The 23,541-nt window shown below is 43.6% G+C and overlaps 1 protein-coding gene across 1 annotated transcript in view; it reads left to right on the top strand.

Moving 5' to 3' along the window:
* LOC111223902 (GDNF family receptor alpha-1-like) overlaps positions 1-23,541 on the top strand; it is an 87,059-nt gene that overhangs the window by 49,227 nt on the left and 14,291 nt on the right. The window contains exons 4-7 of the mRNA XM_022748200.1: positions 14,852-15,030; positions 15,776-15,948; positions 18,866-18,975; positions 20,224-20,358. Of these exons, the coding sequence (XP_022603921.1) occupies positions 14,852-15,030; positions 15,776-15,948; positions 18,866-18,975; positions 20,224-20,358 (597 nt within the window). The remainder of the gene's footprint in view (positions 1-14,851; positions 15,031-15,775; positions 15,949-18,865; positions 18,976-20,223; positions 20,359-23,541) is intronic.

Genomic DNA, 23,541 nt, shown 5'->3' with positions numbered 1-23,541 from the left:
CATCTAAGAAGTGATGATACTCCCTAGACTTCTAGAGCAACACTGTGTGTGTGTGTGTGTGTGTGTGTGTGTGTGTGTGTGTGTGTGTGTGTGTGTGTGTGTGTGTGTGTGTGTGTGTGAGAGAGACAGACAGCGTTTGCATGTTGCCTCTTCATTAGTCCCTATATCAAAACAGATGTGTTAGATGGACTCTGTGTCTATGTAGGCAGTAAACCTTGGGAGCAGTTCTTGTACAACAAGCTTGTAGCTCAAAGCTACTTCATTAGCAGCTTGTTGATCTGAAGGTTGTTTTGTTTTTATTTTTTTTCTTAGTAATCATAGTGGTGTTCAAGATGCTGCAAGTGGTGTCTCTTGAGTGGTCTATACTTGATCTAAGGACATAATGAAGTGACATAAATGTGTATAACATCAGAGATTTTGTCATATCTTGTATCCCAAGCTGTAATTGGTTGCATCTGTCAGTGGGTTCTGACCATAGACTGTAAATAAAGATGGACGTAGCCTCCGTGACGATGTCACCCATGGGTTTTCTGAAGAGTGATTTTGAAGCTCAGAGTGAGCTGCTCCGCTGTTGCCATCTTAGCAGGGCCTGACTCCGCCTCCGAACTCCCAGCTAATCCAAAACTGGGCACAGAGGTGGGGAGTGCGTGGAGCTGGTGCATGCCGGTTTGTGGCAACCTACCTGTCACTCAAAGTGGCCACACACTCAATTTTGCATAATGTTAATAAAATGTGAACAGGTGAGTTAAATAAAAAAAACAAAATTGTTTTTGTACCAGGCTGTAAACATGTTTGTTTCTGCTGTAAAGTTGGACATTTTAACATGGAAGTCTATGGGGAATGACTCACTGTTGGAGCCAGACTCTAGTGGTCGTTAGAGGAACTGCAGCTTTTGACTCTTCCCTCTTGACTTTGTTTTTCAGTCCCAGAGGTTCCTGCTTGGTTCTGACCAGCTCAACCAAAAAGTATTTAGTTTGTTATATTTAAATATGTTTAACAACAGTGAAGAGACAGAATCATCAAGTAATTCAAAGGAAAAAACTAGAAGAACAAATATAAACAAACATCTTTTGCATAGCAGAAATGTGTCTTTTTTTTCCCAGCTTCCTATCCTGTTGATTATCTCGTTAGCCGTCAGATTCATCTTGCAGCAGGGTCCCATCTTATAATTGGGGAGCCACTGTATTGGGCCATTGTGGGCAATGCTGCAAATCAATGAGCCAGACCGCTCTCTGGGAATATTGGATTTTTATATAATTCTTTCTCAATATGAGAGTGTAGCTCAGTTTGTCAGGTATTGCAGCTGCACAATTAGCATAAAGCTGACATCCCCGCTTAGTTAATGTATCCATAAACAGCTTATCCATTAAACGTGCTATATGACGACGTATATTGATATCACAATATATAATCACGTACAGGGTCGAGTTTCATCAGTAGATTGGTGGCGACGAATGAGCCGTGGAGTTCTTATAATCACTCCTGTGATGAAGTAGAAACTCTTGTGAGATTGACCTGGAAACACGGAAAAGTGGCGCAGAGAGAAGAAGGTACGAGATGAGGTGGAGGAGAGGGATGAGTGTGTGATAGGAGGTTTGGTCACGAAAAACAAGTGAAAGTTTTGAAATCTTAAAAACCCGTCCCATGTAACTGTCGACCGGTTTCTTCGTGTCCGCTCACTCTGTGCTGAGCAAACCTTAAAGCAAAGCTTCCTCTAGCTTGCACGCCCACCACTGTGCTGCTGCTGCCAGTTTCCAGTGTGAGTATAGGAGGTGAACGTTATTTTTCCAGAGAGGAAATCTGATTCTCAGCAGTAACAGCGCTTCACACCTTCACAGCTGGCGTGTCTGGTTTTTATTCTAGCGTCTCCAAAAACACTTGAGTACTCCGAGATGTTGACTGTGGTTTTTTTTTTTTTCGGTGAGTTCTTGGCAGGAAGCTTTTACTTTTACGCCTGTTAACGTTTAGATTTGTGACTCGTAATGATTTGGAATCATATCTGCATTTTCACTGTTTTAGATTAGTAAAAAAAAATTCACAAGTGTAAATAGACTAATTATTCTCTACACATAAAAAGATAACCCAGAGATTAACTCGGCGTTCATAATCGTGACGCGTCTCCGCTCTGACGTGCCCTTTGACCCTGCCAGCCATAATCAAATCCTGTCTGCGTGTGAAGAGTGACAGAAGCTGCGATGGATGATTGACAGCTGACAGATGAAAATAAAAACACAACAGCCACATGCAACTTGTCAGAGTGCTCTGGACAACAGATAGGACTCCTGAAGTCTGTATGTTTATGCATCAAAACTCAAATCAAATGTTACAGCACAGGTTTAACTTCATGCCTGCTCAACTCTTAGGGATTCAGTCTTGCTCCAGGACACTTAAGAACAGGACAGATATTTGAAGGGCTAGACCAAGAGTCCTGTGTTTGTCCCTATAACCGCTCAGCTGTCCTCCCAGTAAAGTAAATTTTATCTCTCAGTGCATCGTCTGGGTCTGAGTCAAAAGACCCGTCTGGATCCCTTAAGGGCGGATCCATAAATTATTACCTATTTCTCATTCAGGTTAAGATAGTTCTGTCAGGCTGAAAGATTAAAAGGAGTGTGCAGTCAGTTGTCAAATCTGACTGCAGGTAATCCCGGTGATCTATTCATCCCGACTCCAAAGTGACAGAGTCTCCCTCTTTCTTTTTTTTTTCTTTCTCCCCCTCCCTCCGCTGCCGGAGTGCCACGCCGCCTGACCGCGCTGCCGTTCTTCAGTATCGATCTGAGAGTCCAGACTGTTTTCGGCAGCTATCACCTCCTCCGGTCATGAAGGAAAAGCTAGACAGATTTCACCCTGTTTTTATTTGTCGAAATAAGAAGAAAGATGGCTAACGGCAGCGAGGCCGGAGTGTTATTGTTGTCAGACTGAGAGTGTATGATCTGGACTGATGGGGAGTGTGTTGATATTTTTATTGATGGGCTTTTTTATTTTTGGACTGGATAAAAAAAAAAAAAAAAAGAAATTGTCCTCTCTTTGTCTGTCTTTTTCTCAATGTCCGCGGTCCACTGAAGTGTCCACAGTGTCCACAGTTAACTGTTTAAAGGGAAGTTTGTCCCTGTTCTGTCTCTCCTGTCTCTTCCTCTTTGTCTATCTCTTTACCTCTCTCTCACAAACACACACCTGAGAGGGCACCAGCAGGACTAATTACAGACCAACAATAACCCCCCCACCCCCCCCCCCCAGCATCACACAGACCACTCCTGGCTGCATAACAAATTCATTGGCACATCGGTGCCACTATTGTAAATCAATCTGACGGACTCGTGGGGTAAGCTGCTGAATACATTCAATGCGCCATGTGCTGGTGTCGCAACTTGTACTCGCACAGGAGTAAACAGGCTATCCAGTTGTTAGATGTCCACATCCATCTCCACGGTGGACCGTTTGATGTTCAGAGAGGGACCGCAGGTGGGGGACGGTAAAGGCAGAAGGGCTGGGAGATATTGGAGGCTTGGGAGCAGGGCCCGGTGATTTGAGCTGAGGACCGGCGGAAGGAGACGGTGTAGACAGAATGGCTGGATATATTAAACAGAAGGAAATGGGCGCTGAGGGTGTTGTCCAGATATGAGGGTGGCGGCTCGGGTGAGGTGGTGAGATGACACATTAGCTTCGAGGCACCGAGGGCTGGGGGGCACAGAGCCTGACATTAAGATAGCGGTTTGGATCCGGTGCATTGAGGATAAAAGTTTTAGTAGTAGTGTTTGTTATATAGCTTTTAAAGATATGGCCAGGAGCAGCGGTGAAAGAGGAATGATATTTGTAGTGCTGCCAGGCGAGCAATGAAGTTGGCCCCTGGCACCTTGGCCCCGACAGCGAGCTACGACAGGTCGGGGTCCAGCAGATTGTCTGCCGTGTCTCTCAGCCAAGTCACAGTAAGAATTCACGACTGAAAGATGACTGTGATCATCTAATCTGACACAGCGACCATCTCAAAAGATAATACTGTGTATTCTGATGCTGTCAGAGGAGTCGACGATCTCATTGGTTCAACAAAAATCTTTGAAAAAGGAAGTGATATCTAGCAACGCAGATAGTTAGCGGTTTAACCAGTGTTTGATCCACTGCAGATATTATGAATGTTGAGGAAACCTGTTGTTGATAATGCTGCTTAACCAAGGTCAGCAACCAGCAAGGTCCTCTCAGTATCAATCCAATATAGACTCTGGTTCAGTATGTATTGTTAATCTTTTCAGTGTTTAATGTTGCAATGGAATATTTTTGGTTTTGATTTCTTAAGTCATAATTAAAATACTTGAAGGTCCCATATTTTACACTTTTCCTGTTTTTATTTGTAAGTATTTGTAAGTATTGATCCGTAACAAGATATTTTTGTGGTTTTTAAGAACCATAAAATCTCTATGTCGTTTTACATCTCCTCTCTCACGCCTTTTTTCTGGAGCGTTGGCAAGAACAGGGTGTTTTGCGTCCGTCTCTGAGCCTCTCTACTCATTGGCTGACTTTTCTGAGAGTCAAAGTATTTCTAAGTATTTCAGAAAAAATAAACTTTAGTCTCTGGTCTCTATTATTACTATCTTGGGGAAAGCTGTGCAAAGATATATCGGCTTCCTGACATCCAACAATTGCAAAAAATGCAAAAAAAAAAATTAAATGTTTCTGTCTTTTAGCTTGCTAGCTCAGCGACGCAACGACAGCTTGGTGTCATGTTGTTCATAACGTTAAAACAACAACAGCGGGGCTGAGTTCGGTGACTGTATAGTTGTGACATCACAAAGTTCCAGAAGTCCTGACGGCTGGTTTTAAGGCTCAGTTTCTGAATACAGGCTGTGTGCATTTCTCTGTGGACTGAGGCTTTGATACTTTCACAGTATTAATATAGAAGCTAGAGCTGATCTATAATCACACTACACATGGACATCTACCTTTATACATTAAGGGACCTTTAAATGAGAGACGTTGCAGATCTTACGTGTTAGTTTAAAGCACCTGTTGGCAGGTAAAGCAAGAGGGTTTTCTCTCCTTTCTCCTTTCCTAAGCGTTTACTTCCTGATGTTGTTGAGCCAGACGCACCTGCATGTTGGTAATTTGTTTAATTTGACAAGTGTGAGTTTTTATGCTAATGTAGAAAAAAATATTCATTTTTCCCTCCGACCTCCTGAGAAGTATTAACTCTGTACATGACAGTAAATCTTGTGTTGGCTGCAGGCGACGTGTGGTCACACACTTATAGCCTGAGGAGAGGAGATGTGTGCAGGGGCTGGACCCTGTAGAGCCCGGGGGGGGGGGCAGTGTACTGTACAATACTGTACTGGAATGTGTTTGTGGAGATATTAAAGAGCCATATATTTTTCTCTGGGAGGCCCCACAGGGCCTGCTCTTACCGGCTGATCTCCACACTGGCAGACGGGTTATAAAACAGGCCTCGCTGGAGATTCATCACTGTGGAGAGCCAAGGCAATTCTTCCCCCTCCCTCCTTCTCTTCTTCCTCCCACTCTCCTCTCCTCTTTCTTTCTGGAGTTTTTCTTCCTCTCTCTCTGTTTTGCTGCGTTGAACGTGCTACAGTGCGTCCAGTTCAATCGCAGTGTATATATATATATGAACTCACATCGTTTCAGGCCTCTGTCCCAACATCGCTGGTCTCCTGTCACAAGTACGACTTGAACGGAGAATCCCCAGAGCCTACCCTGCTAGCGAATAAGCTAATTAGCTAATAAGCAAGGAAGCCAATTTTACTTTGTCTTTTCAGCTTATCCTAGTGTATCTAGAGTAGATCTACAGATAACATAATAAAGCACACGTACCAGGTGTAAAGAGTCTCGCACTCACCAGCTGAAAACTGATTGCTACTCGGCCTGCTCGCTCGCTTTCCAGCAGGTTAGCTTGACCGTTTGCTACCGAGTTAGCTCGGCTACTATTATTATAACCGAATAACCGAGCTAACTCTGGCATTTTAGGGGCTTTTGAGCAAATCAAAATATGTCAAATTGTCTTTGACACTTTTTCATTAAACAGGAGTTGACACAGAGCTTTTTAGCATTTAGTTTGAGAGCTGGGACTGATTCAGGGGAGAGGAATCACTGGAGAGAAACTTTGCTGGGATTCAAGCCAGCAGTGTTACATCTCTCTCCACGGGTGCTGAAGTGAACCACTCAACTGCAAGGGGCAGACAGCTGATAGCTTGTTGATATTACAAGGTAGACCAGAGGGGTTGAAAAAGGGAATAAGTTTGGGATGGGATAGAGGGGCAACATAAAGCTTAGAGGAGGGAAACTTTTTTGCCAACACACAGAATGGCCTCAGGGTTGTATTTCTACTCCTCCATCAGTTCCAGCAGTCATAATCCCAGGTTTGAGGATGAGTAATTTGGGCCAAAAGTGAAATTTAAGGCAAGAAAATAAGCTTCATGTATGAAATTGGAAGAGCTGATGAGGTAGTGAAAGCATATTATGTATTCAGGTGAGCACTTCTGTCAAGACCTGTCTTGAAATGTTGAATTGGGGATGAAATGAGGTGAAGGGATTTTGTGGTGAGGGGGAGAAGCATAATACTAGAATGGGATGAGATGTCAGGAGGCTGAAAACGGAAAGCGGCTAATGGGAAACACAGAAATAATTGTCTTTGGCAGATTTTTATTGGACAGTGTGCCAATAAAGCTCAATAAATCCAATGGAGGTGGAAGAAAAAAGTTGGTATAGATGACGAGAGGTGATGGAAGGGGAGATATTGATGGAAAGGAAAGGGGAAAGAGAGAGAGTTGTTGCACTACAGGGTTCAATTATAAGGAACTGTGAGTTATGGTATTTGCTGTACCATGTACCATGTGGCTTTATTGCACTGGGACAGTGTTGGGAGGAAGAGGGAGGTTATTAACCGCACAGAAAGAGAGGGAAAGTGACGTAGAGAAAGCCGACAGAATCAGAAAAGCATAAAAAAGAAAAGGACAAGGTGGAGAGTTTAGAAAGAAAAGACGGAGAGGGAGAGGCAAAGAAAACCTCAAGGCTCTTTCTTTCTCTCCTCTCCTCTCCTCTCCTCCCAACCCTCCACTTTCTCCATTTCTGCTTGTCTTGCACTTTCAAGCGTGGAGCCCATTAAAGCGGATGGCAGTGTAACTCACCACTGATAATCAACAGAAAGAGGGAGAGAGCAGATTCGCAGGAGGAGAGACCCCGGGCCTCGTTTATTATGTTAGATTTTTCTATTGAATCTGACTGTGCTGTAATTTCTCAAAGTGGGGAGGAGGTGCAAGGAAAGTAATTTACACAATGAATAATCAAGACGTGTGTAGACAAGGACAGAGCAAATTTAGTTTGCGATTTATAAAAGATCTGAGGGGAAATCAAATGTTATTGCCACGTTTTCAAATCGGGATAAACAACACAACCGAACCACGCATGCAGAGTCAATGTTGTTCATGCTGAAAAAATATGAGTAAAGCGAGCTAACTAGCTTTTTGGTGTCCAAACTAATTCACATTATATAATAATAAGTGTACAATACGAAGGGAGAAAAAAAGGCAGATTTGTAAACACCGCCCTTGCTGCGGCAGAAAGTCACATGCTTTTGCGTACATACTGCTTATGTGAGCACATGTTTTGATTGTGTAGAACATATTAGTGCAGTTACATAAAGATATCCGTGTGTTTGAATGTTGGTGTGATTTTATAGAAAAACACGGATGTCGATAACATACACTATATGTCATCATCTTAAAACCTCAAAAATATTTCATTTACATTCATATAAAACAGAAAAAAAATCTCATTCTATACATTTGGCAAGTGAAACCACTGAATCTTTGTTCATTAATGGACTTAAAAAGGTTTGTTTTTTTACTGTTGATCAGTTAATTAATCTCACTCGCTGGTTCTGCACTTCCTAACATACTGTATCTTCTGTGTAGCTGCGGCCTGGAAGCACATAACACAACCGAATGCTAAATGTGAATTTATAGCCATTTGTTTAGCTGAATATGCAGTGTCATAAACTTTACCCCCCCCCTCACTGTGTGTGATGTGTAGTTGCCCCTGCAGTGAGTCAGTCAGTGTGTTTGTTCTATAATCCCCCTGCAGCCACGCCAACCAGGACAAATCCCTGCACATTTTTATTTTTATTTTTTATTTTTTTGTACTTAGCAAACAAAGAGGTTTAGAATTATAGTTTGTCACCCGGTGGCACTGCATGCTGCATGCAGCTGCTGCCACAGAGCTGAGGGCGCTGGAAACAAACACACCTTGTCAAGTGACCCTCGATCGGCCGGATGAAGTGCGGTAATGTGTTCTGTCGGACTAGCGTTAAAAAAAAAGGAGACAATGACAAACACTGCTGGGACAGCGGTGTGACATTATATTCAAAAAACGGCTATGACAAGGACAATTACATATACGGCAGCTATATAGCAAGGCTCATGGCAAGGACAATAGCGTGGTCAAATCAATGACATGGACATAGCAGCTGTGAAAACATGCAGAAAGGCGTATAGGGACCGCCGTGTACAAGTTGGAGCGTTCCTCTCTCATACTGCCGTTCAGCTTTTTCTTTTAATGGTTCTCTTTGCAAATACAAGAATATTTTACATCTTATTTTTATTGCTGTGCAAGAAGCTTTGATGATGACAGGTCTAAAGCGAGATAGGAGGATCTTTTAATGATCATAATTACATGCCTCAGCTCTTATCTTTACTTGACCAGCTCTTTGGTCCAGTTCAGTCCGACTCCCGAACGAATGCTTTTCTATTTTCCAAGCATTTTATCCGGATGATAAAAAGCATTAACCTATACACGTGCAAAGGTACACCTCAAATTCAACCTGTCCGCCCACATGGGGATAGTCCGTGTCGGGGTGGATGCACATCTTGCACATAAGTCTGCTATGCTAAATTAAATATGCTACATGCAGTGGCAAATATTGCGTCAGACGCATCACTCCCTTTTGTCATGCTGTATCCATACTGGGAAACCGTTTGACCGCCATCAGATCATAGGGCGAGCCTGGAAGAAAAGATGCTGCTGAATGTTAAACATTTTAACCGTGCGTCATGAACTCCTCTGCGATCACCTGCCACGTGCAGGTTTTTTTTCTCTTTGCACTCAATATCAATTATGGCACAAAAGTCCATTTTCTCCTGGAAAAGTGGAACCGTGGACACAGAGTAGAATAACACAGAAACCGCAGGGTTAGTAAAATTACAAAACACTGTCAAACCGTCAAGTTTCCAGAGCTGCCAATTTTTTGATCATTCACCATTCACGAAGACTGGCACGGTATAATTTTTTTACGTGACACAGGTCGTGGGAGTTCTGAACAAGCGTTGAAATGCCACTGCAGGCCGTTAAATGACTCCGGTTTTCTCCAATGAAAAAATAAAGGGCAGATGGCAGAGGGGAGGAGGAGAGGCACAGGAAGAAACAAGAGAGATGAGAGCCACAAGAGAGAAGTTTAGAGATGGATGATGATGACGGGAGAGAGAGAGGAAGGGAGGTAATGATTGGAATACATCCAGAAACTGCATGGATACAGACATGAAAGAGGAGCACAGAGAGCAAAACAGAAAAGGGGGATTTTGTGCGAAGGAGGAAGGAAGGTCCGGAGGAGTCACAGAGAGGAGGAGAGTGAAGGGGAAGATGGAAACAACAAGAGAAGATGAGGACAGGGACTTAAGGAGTGGTGCAAGGGGGGGTGGGGGGTGCAGAGGCGGGTGAGGTCAGGATTCGACCCCGTGGCGTCCCATGGTAATTGAAATTAGGTGGGGGCGGCGGGTGGAAGGGCAGCGGGACTGGAGGAAGCAGGCGACATGATAATCAATTTGAGGCTGAATCGGAAACATGAGCCACTCGGGGGGCCTCGTTCCCCCTACCAGGCCTCCAGATGGCCCTGGCCCCAACGCTGTGTGGGCCCTGTCAGAGCACACTATATATATGTGTGTGTGTGTGTGTGTGTGTGTGTGTGTGTGTGTGTGTCTGTGTGTGTGTGTGTGTGTGCTTCAGAGACAATGCCATCTGCCAGGAGTGCAAGGGGAGTTCAGCAGATGTATTTGCTGACACTAGGGGCGCAGGAGGGTATAGATAGTATACTGTATACATTAGTGAGTGTGTGTATGTGTGAGTGTGAGTGAGTGTGTGGGGACTCCCACCATGCTGTTGTTGGAAAAGAGAAATGGCCATAGCAGCACACACACACACACACACACACACACATTCACACAAACATGGAGTCAAAGATATGTGCAGATTTATGCAAGAAAGGCCGTTAACATTCATCTTTACAAAGCATCAAGAAATTCCCCCGACTTTGGAGCACAAAACACACAGTCACACACCCTCACACACACACTCACACACACACACTCACGCACACCCTCTTCGTGATGATGCTCCCTTGTCCTCGGGGGAGGATGCCGAAGTGTTGGCTGTCTGGCTGCTTGTCTGTCACACAAAGACAAAGCGTAGTATTTGTTTATATGAAAGCTTTACCGTCATGATCATTAGGAGACGCCGATAGATGGAAGTGATCAGCTGAAATGCCGCGTGGCTGAGTGATAAGATCACACCATCGGTCGGCCGGGTGTCTGTCGGACTTTCCCTATTGGCCGTTGCTCCTTCGAAATGTCTCTACAACTACGACGACGCAGCAGCTTGGAAGTGGCTGATGTAGTCTTAATGGTCGGTGTTTCAGTCACTGTTTCACACGGGAAAAACATCAATGAGAACAGCGTCATTGTGAATTTGGCTGTATTAAAATACTGTATGTGTGAGCACATAGAGGAGGAGAGAAGCAAACAGACACAGGGCGGAAACTGGATGACGCCAGAGTGAACGCAGCTACGACGCAGTCCGGCCATATCCTTGGTTTTGGCCTAGTTTTGTTATATAGTTGATAAATTAAGCTTCACAAAGCCAGAGTTCAGTTTCCACCAAGGAGTCTTTAGATGATGATGCTGAAACTTGAAACTGACAAACAAATAACTAAATGTTTCACAGGCGTTAAAGTTTAATTTTACACGAACATGAACTATTTCTCACCTCAGATGTATCCACAATAGATTAGAATAGTTTGGGGAATAGTGTTTTTGGCAGCACAGTGAGCGGTGTGTTCATCCAGGCGGAAGAAAAAGTTCAATTTGTTGTCTGAGTGAAGGAGACTGTCAATCACCCACGGTTGAGCCGTGGCGATACGAAGTATGTCGAGCTGGTGTCGGCTCGGATAAGACTTATATATCACAGCAAAAGAAAAAAAAAAACCCACTCCTGATGTACGAAGAACGGAGTGAGGTCGAGTGCTTCGCTCGACCTCCTGTACATTAAGTCAGGAATCCTTCGCTAAATGGTCACAGGAAAGAACATGTTCTTCAGGCACTCAGGCAGAGGAAGGATAAAAAAAAAAAAAAGTATTTTAAAAGCCTTAGTCAAGCATAATGGTTTAAAATGCCAACCGACGTTGACCTCAAAAGGGTCTTCAAAACTCTTGATATGTACTAATCCTACAACACAAGCTGCAGCAGTGGCTCTGTGACTTTAAAGTTCTTCTTCCCCCTTTTTATTCCTCTTCTTCCTTCATTAAATGTTGGCTCTGTAACGTAGGAACTGTGCCCAGTTCAATCTGGATCTCTCTGTGGGGACGAAAGGTTTCCACGCGTCCCACACTTCATAACCTAACCCAAAGGGGGGGGGGGGTCTTCTGCACTGTGCACTATTGATCAAGTCCTTTCAAATAAGGCAAATGATACTGGAAGAGTGAAACTCGCCGCCGCTCGTCCGCCCGGAGGGGGGAGGGGCCCGACTGCAGGGTTAACAGAGGAGAATCAGCCGGTCGGTCTGAGGAAGCCGAGAGAACAAAAGTGTAAAGTTCAGGCGTCTGATCCAGAGAGAAGAGACAGCCGCCGCAGAAGGCGAGCGAGGAAGCTGAAGGCGAGGGTTGGAACGTGGGAGAGGCGCATCAGGAGTGGAGGCATTTTAACGTGATGCTGGAATGAGAAAAGTTTTGGAGTTAGTTGTACGGATGATGGTGAAGTGATGCTTTTCAGTCGGCCTCATTTCTACGGCCTTCATCCGCGTTCGTATCATAGTGTGTTATTGTGTGTGATGCCTGATTCAGTTCTCTTTATTTCTTCTCATTATCATTTGAATTGTGATTTAACACCAGAGATAGTTTCCAGACATTGACTCCCACACCTGGATGCACTAGGCCTGTGTGTTTCTGTACTGCAGACTATCACGTGCACTAAAACAAACTTCTCCAAAACCTCATTAACGCTCCTGTGCAGCTGTCGTTACTGACGTTACAAAAGTCTGGCGTTTGAAATGTTGTTATTATGTTAATATAAGTGGATTAACTTTGTAGCCTCAGCAGTTTCTTCTAAATCTTTCATGCTACAACGACGGGTTACAGCAACAGTTTTCAGGCAAATTATATTTAGATTAAGTATGAATGAGGTGGACAGCAAAATCTGTAAATGAATACGCAGGCGCTTCAGCAGCTAAACATTCAAAGAGCGACGCTCCTGTGTCTTAATGAATGAAGAAAAGAGAAACACACACACACACACACACACTGTTCAACCTCTCGTTAAAAACGATCATGATGTTCCTGAATAACTCATCTGTTGGTGTTTTTTTTTCCTCCTCAAAGAAGCTGTTATTCTAATAAAACGTCACCACATTATCTAATGAATATAAAAACACAAGTATAGATCAATCTTCATCTATAGCACAAATCCTGGTTGAAATAAAGAAATAGGGATTAAATCTGCGGAAGAACAGAACTTATCAAAAAATAAATAATGGGTTATATTTTTGACTTAGAACGCTAAAAAACTTTTTATGTAAGAAAATCTATGTTGTTTTTGTTAGTTTTTTTTCCTACTTACATAAGATTTAATTCAGCTCAGAGGGAGCCCTTTATTTCCTCTTACTCAGGTGGTCTAGTGCCAAATGAGCTTGTAAACTGACAGAGGGAAGTGTGAACCAAAGGAGGCGGGACAAGCAGGGAGGAGAGGGAGGACAAGCTGGAAGGAAAAGGTGAAAGTAAGGTGAAACGATCTGAGACAGTGAGCGAGCCAGCAGTGGCTCTCCTCGGGGGGGCCCGCTGGAGGTTTTTGGAAATCATTCATCTTAGGGATCTCCTCCTCTCTAGTAGAACAAACAGCATCGTCTCTGTCGCCAATTAATACATCACCGGGCCCTCGACTCTCTCGTACACACCCCCTCCCCTCTCATGTTTCTGTGTCCCTTTTAATCTCAGTCCGTCTTTTCCCCCTGCCTTGATGTGTTGAATCTTATTAGCACCGTTTGCTCAGGACAACACGACTCTCCATCAGCCGATCGGTCCGTCGCCTAACTTAACATCGCCTCTGCTGCTGCCTGCCCCCCCCCCCCTACTTTTCTTTCCCATGCTGGCCTCCCCCCGTTTAAATTGGAGCTCGTTAGAGGAGGAAAAAAAATGCGGTTTTTGCTCCATTTTCACCAAAAAAAGCAGGAGGGGGAGAAAGCTATGAAAATGTTAATTAATAGCGGGTCGAGGAGAATACTGCCAATTAGTCCAGACTGACAGATGAGCAAGACACTGCACTGGAGACTTTGATGACTGCAGGAAGTCTACACACACACACACACACACACACATAGATGCACGCCTGGTTAGCCATCAGGACCATGTAGACAAGGGCTACTGTTTGATGCAGGCCAAGCAAGAAAACGGGGTCCTGTTCTCTCAGTTAGCATAAATACATGCACAGAATAGACACAGGTTTATATCAGCCAGCACATTCACAGATACAGGAAGGAGAAAGTGTTGCAGGGGTCACCTTCTAGTTGGAAGAAAAACATCATGATGTCCGTTTGCCTTTCTCTCTCTCTCTCTCTCTCTCTCACACTGTTGTGGCAACGCCGGAGCCTGCAGAGCTGAATTACTTTTGTTTTGTGATGATACGATCAGTAGGTGAATTCTCTGTGTGGTGCAGAGAGCCCCACTGATACTGGGTTGTTTTTTGTTTTTGTTTTTTTTATTGCTATTTGAGAGTTTTAAAAAACAGAAAAAAGATCTGATATATATATTCTCCACATAAACACGTAACGAGAATAAGTGTCTTTAGTTAGGTTTAAACTAACCTTTAGGGGCCTCAGAAGTACAAAACATCCCCCTAAAACCCCCGAAAGGTCGACCAGGTCACGGATGTTGTCTGTTCATTGGTTAACAAAAAGTTGTCAACAAATTTCAGTGAATCAACAAGGTCTAGTGAATTGGGTTTTTTTTTTTCCCGTGGCTTTCAGCTGCGTCTCCCGTTACTCCACACTGAGTTTCCCCAGTTTCCACGGACACGGTTCGGTTGACCTGAGGCCCCTCTTATTTCCGTCACATGAAATGAACCGTCTCCATGAAACTGAGCGAACTCCATCTCCGTAAAGAGAAATAAAAAACAAACAAGTAAGTGTGGGGACCTTTTTATGAGAATTTTGTTTTGTTATTTCCAAGGTTGAGAATGAACCTTCGTCCCCCACACACGTTTCATTTTTGATGTGGATCCAGGACTTTTGTTTTGTGTTTCATGATATCTCAAAGACTTTCACTTTCACTCTTCTGAGAACTGAAAACTGAAAACACAAAGATGCAATTTCGACATTTCTGTCAGTTTTGCATGTTTCCGATGGAGATTCTTTATTATTATTATTATTATTATTATTATAAAAACCAAATTCGCAGTCGCGTAGAGATATCTGATCATTCTTGCTCACCTTCATTAGCTGACCTTTTGTTAATGATGACACACTTAATGAGCAGTCATGAGCATCGCAACCTGCTTGATTCTCACCCTTCCCTCTCTTCTCCCCCCCCCACCCTCGTCTTCAGGTGAACCCGCGGTGGCCAGAGAGAACAACTGTCTGAATGCCGCCAAGGCCTGCAACCTGAATGACACGTGTAAGAAGTACCGCTCATCCTACATCAGCCCCTGCACCAGCCGCGTCTCCACCGCCGAAGTCTGCAATAAGAGGAAGTGTCACAAGGCCCTGCGGCAGTTCTTTGACAAGGCAAGGCGCATCTGATCCCAGCTTCTCAAAAAAGAAAAGAAATAAAAACACTAAAAAAACAACTGACATCTGATAAAAAGCCGAATGTCCATCATAAAGGACCTGCTTCAAAAGGAAGAATGATTTTTGAAGTGGATAAGTTAGATGGATTGTCACAATCACAATAAATAATCATACAGGCCTTTTTTGTTCTGGCTTTGCTTTTCCAGCGCCTGAGCTTTGACATTGATTCAGTCATCAAACACAAACGATGTTTTCACTGTCAGTGCCATGTCGTAATTATAACCCAGCTCCTATGATGTCCCCCTGGAATATCTTTACTGGGGCCGCTGCGAGTAAGCTGCAATATGAATGAATACAAAACTACAAAGAATGTGTAACATTGTTAATCTTAGCGTGATGTGTAATTTTGTTGTTGTTATTTTTCCACAACAAGAGAATTCTGTGTGTGAACAGCCTTAAGCTTTGACTTTCTTTTTGTGTTGGAGATAAAACTATGACGACATTTCTTTCTATTGCAGCCCGACCATCTGTTGTTACAGCGGCGTTGCCATCGTTCAGCATTAACATCAGAAATTATTGAAGCTGTTATTCTATTGAGGCGATGTTGTAATAGACATGGGAGCAAATTTTGACGTCTTAACATGATAATCTGTCAAATTTCTGTCTGAAAGTGCAACAAGTGGCCAAAAGATGACACGCGCTAAGGTCGGAATAAGACTTTGCTTTTTCTTGTGCCAAACAGGTTCCACCCAAGCACAGCTACGGCATGCTGTTCTGCTCGTGTCCCCTCATCGACCAGACGGCGTGCTCTGAACGCAGGCGTCAGACCATCGTCCCCGTCTGCTCGTACGAGGAAAAACAGAAACCCAACTGTCTGGAACTGCAGGCCTCCTGCAAGACCAACTACATCTGCAGGTAGGGAACAATAGATGCTAAAAATGCATTTGTTCTTTTTCTTTTATCTTTATAAGAAAACATCGCCAAACTCGAACCATTCCTCTCCTTTTTTGGAACAGTTTACCTCTTTTAATTAAGTGTTCCCCCTCTGTTAACATTTTTTAAGACTAAAACCCACGTTTTCTTTGGCTTTTGAGTGAAGCAAGTTAAGGTTTTATCTTTCACTTTTATCCTTTGCACTTTTATTTCAGACCGTTCCCTGTCTGTCTCAGACTATGGGACAGATAAGACCATTTTCACTTCAGCTGTTTTTATGTTGTGCGTTTTTCGTCGTATATCATTGTACAGCTCTCTGGTTGTTTTAAATGTGCTTTATGAATTAACTTGATTTGATTTGATTTGATATGAGACAGTAGTAAAGACATGAGAGAAAGTAAGAAAGAGAGAGAGACCTGGGAATGACATGCCACCAAGCATCCAGGGAGGCTCTGCTTCCTGACTGATACAAACCTGTAGGGTATGATGTGTCAAAACACTCCCACCACATCAGGATACTCCTCTGTCTCCAGTGTTGACATGCATCACGTCATATTAAAGGTAATGCTCAGACCGACATTAGCGGTCTCCGGCCGCATAGCCCCTCGTCCGGCAGCATCGTTACACTGTCCAACCAGCCGTCGTGCTAACTCTGCTAACTGTTTGCCTCGTTAGGAGATGGAGGAGCAAATTATTGCTGCTGTCAAAGTTTTCCAAAATCCTACTTCAAAGGATTGCTCTGGTCCTTTAGGAGGACACTGCACTGGCTGACATCGAGTCCCCTGGAGAGAGCGTCTCTCACTTTTCCATCCCACGTCTTCACCATAAACCAAGTCGTAACCCTGAAACTATTGTTTACCTCACAATGTGACTGTGTCCCCCGCACCGTGATTTAAAAACGTACACAGACACACACACACACACACACACACACAGGCCCCATGGACACCTTCTAACATTGTATAGTCACTAGAGTCACCAACACCAGCAGAAATAAATTGTCTGCCTTCATGCCTGACACGCACACACCCACACACACACACACACACACACTGCTCAGTAAAGCTGCAGAGCTCCTGCGTTTAGAGTCGGTGATGGACATCTGACATCACCCTCACTGCGAGTGTGTGTGTATGTGTGTTTATGCAGTCTCCTGGTGCTTACAGCCGGCAGCAGTCTTGTGGCTCTCTGGGATTAAATGGAAGCATTAGGCATCATAAATGAGCTCCATTTGGCCTGTGGCCTCAGGTCTCCCTCCCTCTCTCCTCAGCCCCTCTGTCTCTACTTAACAGCGAGCAGCATGACAACCGTAAATTCATGCTACAAGTTTCTGTTTCCTTCCATCTCTGTCGTTTTTTGGTTGTTTTTTTTTTTTCTTCTTCTTCTTCTTTCCGTGGTGTTCTTTATCCGTCAGACATACGCTCAGGGCTGAACAACAGGTCTCACCGCAGCGCCGCTTCCTCCCAGTCCATTTGTCAGTTAGCGCAGATAGATTAAAGCCATGCATTTCCACAAGCTCCCTCACCATATGTCAGGTGTAGTATACTGGCTGCTGCTGACAACTCTCACTACGCACTGCTCTGCAGCAGATTGGTGTGATTAGACAGATCACACTGTCAGTGCGTATTGAGAGTGTGTGTGTGTGTGTGTGTGTGTGTGTGTGTGTGTGTTTGTACGTGCTTGCAACTGTGTCCTGCTAGCAAGTTGTAACTGTCTTATTGAGTTAAACACAGAAATCTGCTCTCCTTCAGAAAGTGTGTTTGTGGAGTTTTTAACCACTAGTTGTGCAGTGGAGCAATGTGTTTATGAGCTGGAAAGTACCTTCATTTTTTTTTTTATTTATTCTTATTTTTTCTTATTTTTATAATAATATTTTTATAATTTTAATTTCATTGTACTGCCTACATTTCACTCAGCAACTCAACAAGAAAACAAGACTGGGGGGGTTGTAGCATCCAACAGTAGGAACACAAGCTGTCAGATAATCGCACGGGTTGTAAATAGTTTAATAACAGATTTTGAAATGCATTATTTCAAATAATACATTTTATTTATTTGGTGACAAGCTAAAAGCAAAATATGAAGAATTTTGCCGTATCTTGTTTTTTTGTGGACCGACTCCCTGGTTCAACTTTTAACTGCTTTTTTTTACTGTTGTTCCACGCAAAACACAGTTTCACTCTGGAATGAGAAAATTACAAGTGACATTTCAAGTGCACTCAGTTTTTGGTTTCACTGTCCAACACATGATTTAGATATTACGACTAAACTAGGGGGTTTAGAATCAACCCTTTGATTCTTCTGACCGCTCGTGTTCCTGTCCTGTTGGAAAATATTTCCGCAGTGTTCTCAGTAAAATGTTGACGTTGCTTTAAAAGGAATGATGGCCGAAACTGGAAAAAAAAAATAATAATAAGATCCAGATTGTTTTCCTTGAAGATACTGGAGTCCAGAGATGACATTAGCAGGTTTTCTTTTGTGTCAAAGTGCCAGTGTATCGCATTCAATCTCACTCCAAATGGTGAATTTCCTGGGAATCCAAACTCCATTTCAATTTCACATGCGACTGCTCCTGTGGCAAAAGTGTAAACAAACGTTTGTGAAGGCAGTAAATGAAAAAGAACAGACCTGGTGGAGAATTGCCTTCGGCCTCATTCACTCCAGGATATAAAACAGCCGCAGCATACGTAAGCAGGTCATCTTACTCCACTGAAGGCGGCCATTAAAAAGGCTAATTGCATTGAGACAAAATGACTCCCAGCATGCACTCATTTGGACCGGGGCATTTTCGCATCATACTCTCTAGTCACATTGGCCATCAGAACTCCTCATCTAGAATCCGTTGCGGCTGTAATCGTGTTTGGCTCTGATATATTTTTGGGGTCTGTGTGTGTTGCAGGTCACGACTGGCAGACTTCTTTGTCAACTGCCAGCCGGAGCCTCGCTCGCTGTCGGGCTGTCTGAAGGAGAACTACGCAGACTGCCTCCTCGCGTACTCGGGTCTGATTGGTGAGTTCACATGGAGAACTTGATCGTTATTGGTCAGCCGTGTCTTTGCATTCACTCCAGGTTTCTGTGGATTGTTGTTAAATTTTCTTTAATGACATCTTTGAAGGATAATTCAACTCGGATCCTATTTTCGTTGTTTTGTTTCTGTTGTTCTGTACTCAGCAAAGCAAATGCTGAGATTTGGAAAATGCGGAAACATGAGCAGCCATGATCATGAACCATGATCTGACTGGGTGTTGATGGCCGACGGAAAGTTGAGCGCTCTTTGAAATGGTCGTACTAATCCGTCATTGACCAGATAAACTGTATGTGCTAATTTAAGATATAAAAGATTATAATTATGGTGAATCTTACATCCCATATCCCCAATTAGCAAAAAACAACTTAAAATATCAACTGTTAAAACTTGGAAAACTGTATGTGCACAACTTTGGCGAGTACAGTAGGTCAAAGTTGTAGCAGGAGGTGGGGCTGTAAACTGTTATTGATGTTTACACTTTATATAATCTCACCATTCGTCTTCTTTTTTCTCTTTACAATTAAGTCTGTCTAACGTGGAGGTTTGTTTCCAGCCGCATCTGACTCAGCAGTTAACTTGGTGACTACAACATTACAGCTGATTGAAATTATGAACAAAAACAATGAAACTAAGACCCGAGTTGCGTTTCCTTTCATGTAACCCCAGTCTCAATCCTCACCACAGCAGTGAGCTGTCAAGAATTAGTCTTCAAAAGTCGCAGAAACCAGACCACACATACACATACACATACACACCACACTGTCCACACACACACACACACACAGTGCCAATTCATTCTGCCTACTGCAAAACAAAAAGGCCTGTTTTGGAGCGCAGCCAGCACAAGGGAACAATCCATTGGGGGAGTGAGAAATCACTGACTGAAGCTATTTGCTTTCCCTCGCAGAGAGAAAGCCTATTCTTCACCCCGGCTTCTCTGCATTCTGCTTCACTGTAGAGAAACTCACACTACACCACTCCTGTGCATGGGGGGGGGATAAATGCAGCACTGATTTAACTTTGTTATCATGGCATTTATCATTTAACACAGAAGAAGGATGAAAGCTGCATCTTTAAGGGTTTAAATATTCTTTTTAATTCCCCCCCCCCCCCCCCCCCCCCCCCCTCTCAGCCGGCAGCATATTGTGGCTCTTGACTGTAACAATTCACTGAGAAACCATGTTTGTGGATCAAGCATTTCTTCCTTAAACAAAGACACCTTCTTGCAGGTACGGTGATGACTCCAAACTACCTGCGCTCGCCCAAAATCAGTGTGTCTCCCTACTGCGACTGCAGCAACAGTGGCAACAACAAGGACGAGTGCGACAAGTTCACCGAGTTTTTCACCGAGAACACCTGCCTCCGTGAGTTATTCCTCTGACCAGCTGTTGTCTGTTTTCCTTCTACTCTTTTCTATTCCAGCTCAAGCTTATCTGCTCCTCTGAGTTCTGCTCTGTGACTTTCTATTTCCATCCACTCTGCTCAGCGGGGCCCTTTTTTTTTTTTTTTTTTTTTTTTTTTTTTTTTTTTTTTTTTTGTTTTTTTTTTTTTTTTTTTTTTCCTGTTTTGCTCTTTTATCGTCTCTTTTCTTTCCTTGTCTCTCCCTCTCTCGGTCTCCCCTTCTCACCAAATATATCCCATTGCCATGCTCGCATTGTTATCCCTCTGCATTATAGAGCAACCAGTCATACTGCGCCACAGCGGCTGAACGTGTGCGTGGCTAAAAGCTGTAGCAGAACTCCGGCTCCAGATCTCTGGCAGAAAGCAGCTTTTTCATCCAAGCCCTCTTACACAACGGCTTTAATTAACAACCCCCCTCAAACACGCTCTCATGTCTCTGCATCCCACATGCACACACACACACACACACACACACACACACACACATACATACAAACACACCTATTTCCAGCCAAGATTAATATGTTGCGGAGCATTCCTACTGAGCTGTGGTGATAAGAGCCACATTGATTGTGTGTTTCTGTGTAATCAGAGCTAATTCAGCTCCCTCTGTTTTGATGGTGCGCTCTGTCATTCGGCGCGCTGCAACCCCCCGCAACACAGTTTAAGTGTAATGCGATTCTTCATTGATTCTTGCATGGAGGTCAGGACACAGGGTCACACAGACAGTATGTTGCTGAAGGACACCTAAGCTGGATGAATGTTTGTAATCACCTGAGCTCGGATCTTGTTAAAAGAACTGTTGCTGAAACCCGGAAGACTTCTGGACGAGACGGGCCGCAGATTCACCGCGAGATCCACTGACCTTCCTTTTTAATCAAATCTTTTTCCGATCACAAAATCTGTGTCGGCTCCAAAGGATTAGCTCGAGAAATAAAAGTGATCCTACAATGCACTGCCCTTTTCATAGCAGGTAGGTAGTTAACTGGTTAGGATTACATCTGAATGTGTCAAGTGCGGCAGTGATGGTTGGGTTATGATAGACAGTTCCATATGAATCAGGTTTCCAGTGGATAAAACAGGGATTCAGATCTGTTATTGAATCTTGTATCTCTTGTCTCCAATCAGCAAAAACAACTAACATGAATATAAACATCTGGGTAGCAGGCTTCTTTTTAGTCGGTGCTTAATTGGCACTTTAATTAGTTAAAATATCAATTGCAATTTGTATTTTGTTTCTCACTTCAACAAGATCAAGTTAAACCTTCATTTATATCATCCTACTAATAAATGGAGGAATCTGTCTGTCTGTCTGTCTGTTTGATAACGGCTTCAAAAGGAAATGGATTCAATTAGCAGTTTTCTCCTCCACTCGCATAAACAGCAGCTCGACACTCAAATACAAACTGTGGCCTGAGAACAGACTCGCACGGGATGTGATGTTTCTCATATTCGCCAGGTGTGAATCTGTCTTCAGGTGAAAGTTGGCCAGAGTGATTAATTATCTTATTCTAGTCCTCGCTGCACAAGGGCTCTGTTGAAAATATGAAACATGCTCGGTAATAATTGTGATGTTTAGACGTTGTCTAATAGGGACGGAGGTTAAACAGGAAAGTGTCAGCGCTCTCGTAGCAGGAGAGCTGCACAATGAATGTAGTGAAAACCATCCAAGCTAATTTGCTTCTGCACGTTCCCTGTCATAAGCTTCGCTCATGATTTTAGCTATTCACAGTTTACCTGCATCGCAGCGTGCATTCGTGTAGATTACCACACATCGACCACAAGTCACCTCGTTAACCACTCAAAGTATTGGGTAACCTATTGATGAAACAATCAATTTGCAAGGCCGCGGTATTAAGGAATCAGTTGGGTCAGTGTGTTCCTAAGTAGGTGCACGCTCGTAGAAAACGGTGTGCGTTCAAAAATAATGAGCCATAATCACAGTAAGATCGCAGTTGCCGCTGGAGGTTCAGCTCAGCACGAGCGGAGTGGGAGGTTTGATTTCCCTCTGTCAGAATGACAGTTTCCAGATGAGAAAACACCAACAAGATGCAGCCTCATTTTCACCAACTCTTCTCTCTTTCACCCCCTCATTTGTCTTCTCCTCTCCTATTATGTTTTCTTTTTTTCCCCCTCCCTCCCTCTTGTTTTCTCTTCTCTGTTATCATGTTACAGGTCAGGGTTGGATAATAAAGGCTGCTGTTGGCAGTAAGTCTGTGTTTGAGATATGTAGCCAACATGTCCTTTTCCTTCCTCGTGTTAACATGATTTTTACGCTCGCGTGTGTCAACGTGAGATTTGCGAGATCAAAGACGGTTAATGTGGGTTAAAACAAGCTTCCTCTCTCTCTCTCTCTCTCTTTGTGTAGTATTTGGTTGCAGTCACAGCAGGGAGCCGAGCGAAGAGGAGGAATATGCCTCCTCTGACTTTTCATAATTAGTCTTAACTCCGTTCTCTCTTTGACTCTCCGGTTCCTTATGTCACCATTACGACTCCTTCTTTTACTTGTTTTCTCCTCCTGCTTATGCTTCATCTCACTTCTTTCTGCTCATCCCATCCCTCTGTCTCCATCTCCCTCCTTTCACTCCTCCACCCCTCCCTCCTTCTTTCTGCTCTCATTAAGCTTGCTCAGCAGTAACTGGAACTGACAACTCTGAAGATCCTGACACATGCCGGCTACAGGGTCATGACTAGAGAAGAACTACAAGAGAGAATGAAAAGAATAGACAGAAAGAGAGAGAGAGAGGACTTTATGTTCTTTCACTGCATTTTAGATATTTTATTGTTCAACTCATGCTGTGGACAGACACACATTCGTATCAGCATCATCTAATACAGCGCTTCCCAGCCATTCTTGTTCTTGACCCTTCTCCCAACATCAGCAGCGATGTCATATGTCAATTCCAGCCAAAAAGTTTTCATTGGATGATTACAGAGAGTTGTCCTGCGCCACCCCGTAGAGGGGTCCCCACCTCCAGGTTTGAAACCACCGCTTTAATATTCTCAAGAAGACACCGGCGCTTTAATTTATTCAAAGCTCTTATTTCCAGTGTGATGCCTCTCCGCCTTCCTGAATATGTTCTGAATATTCAAAGATTGTGATTCTAGTGTTACAGCAAAACCTCGTACATGTAAAGTGAGATAAA

This window comes from Seriola dumerili, unplaced genomic scaffold (genome assembly GCF_002260705.1).
Source record: "Seriola dumerili isolate Sdu_G_001 unplaced genomic scaffold, Sdu_1.0 BDQW01000120.1, whole genome shotgun sequence".
In the NCBI taxonomy this organism is placed as follows: domain Eukaryota; kingdom Metazoa; phylum Chordata; class Actinopteri; order Carangiformes; family Carangidae; genus Seriola; species Seriola dumerili.
The sequence above is the reverse complement of the archived record's forward strand: the minus strand, read 5'-3'. Positions and strand labels throughout refer to the sequence as shown.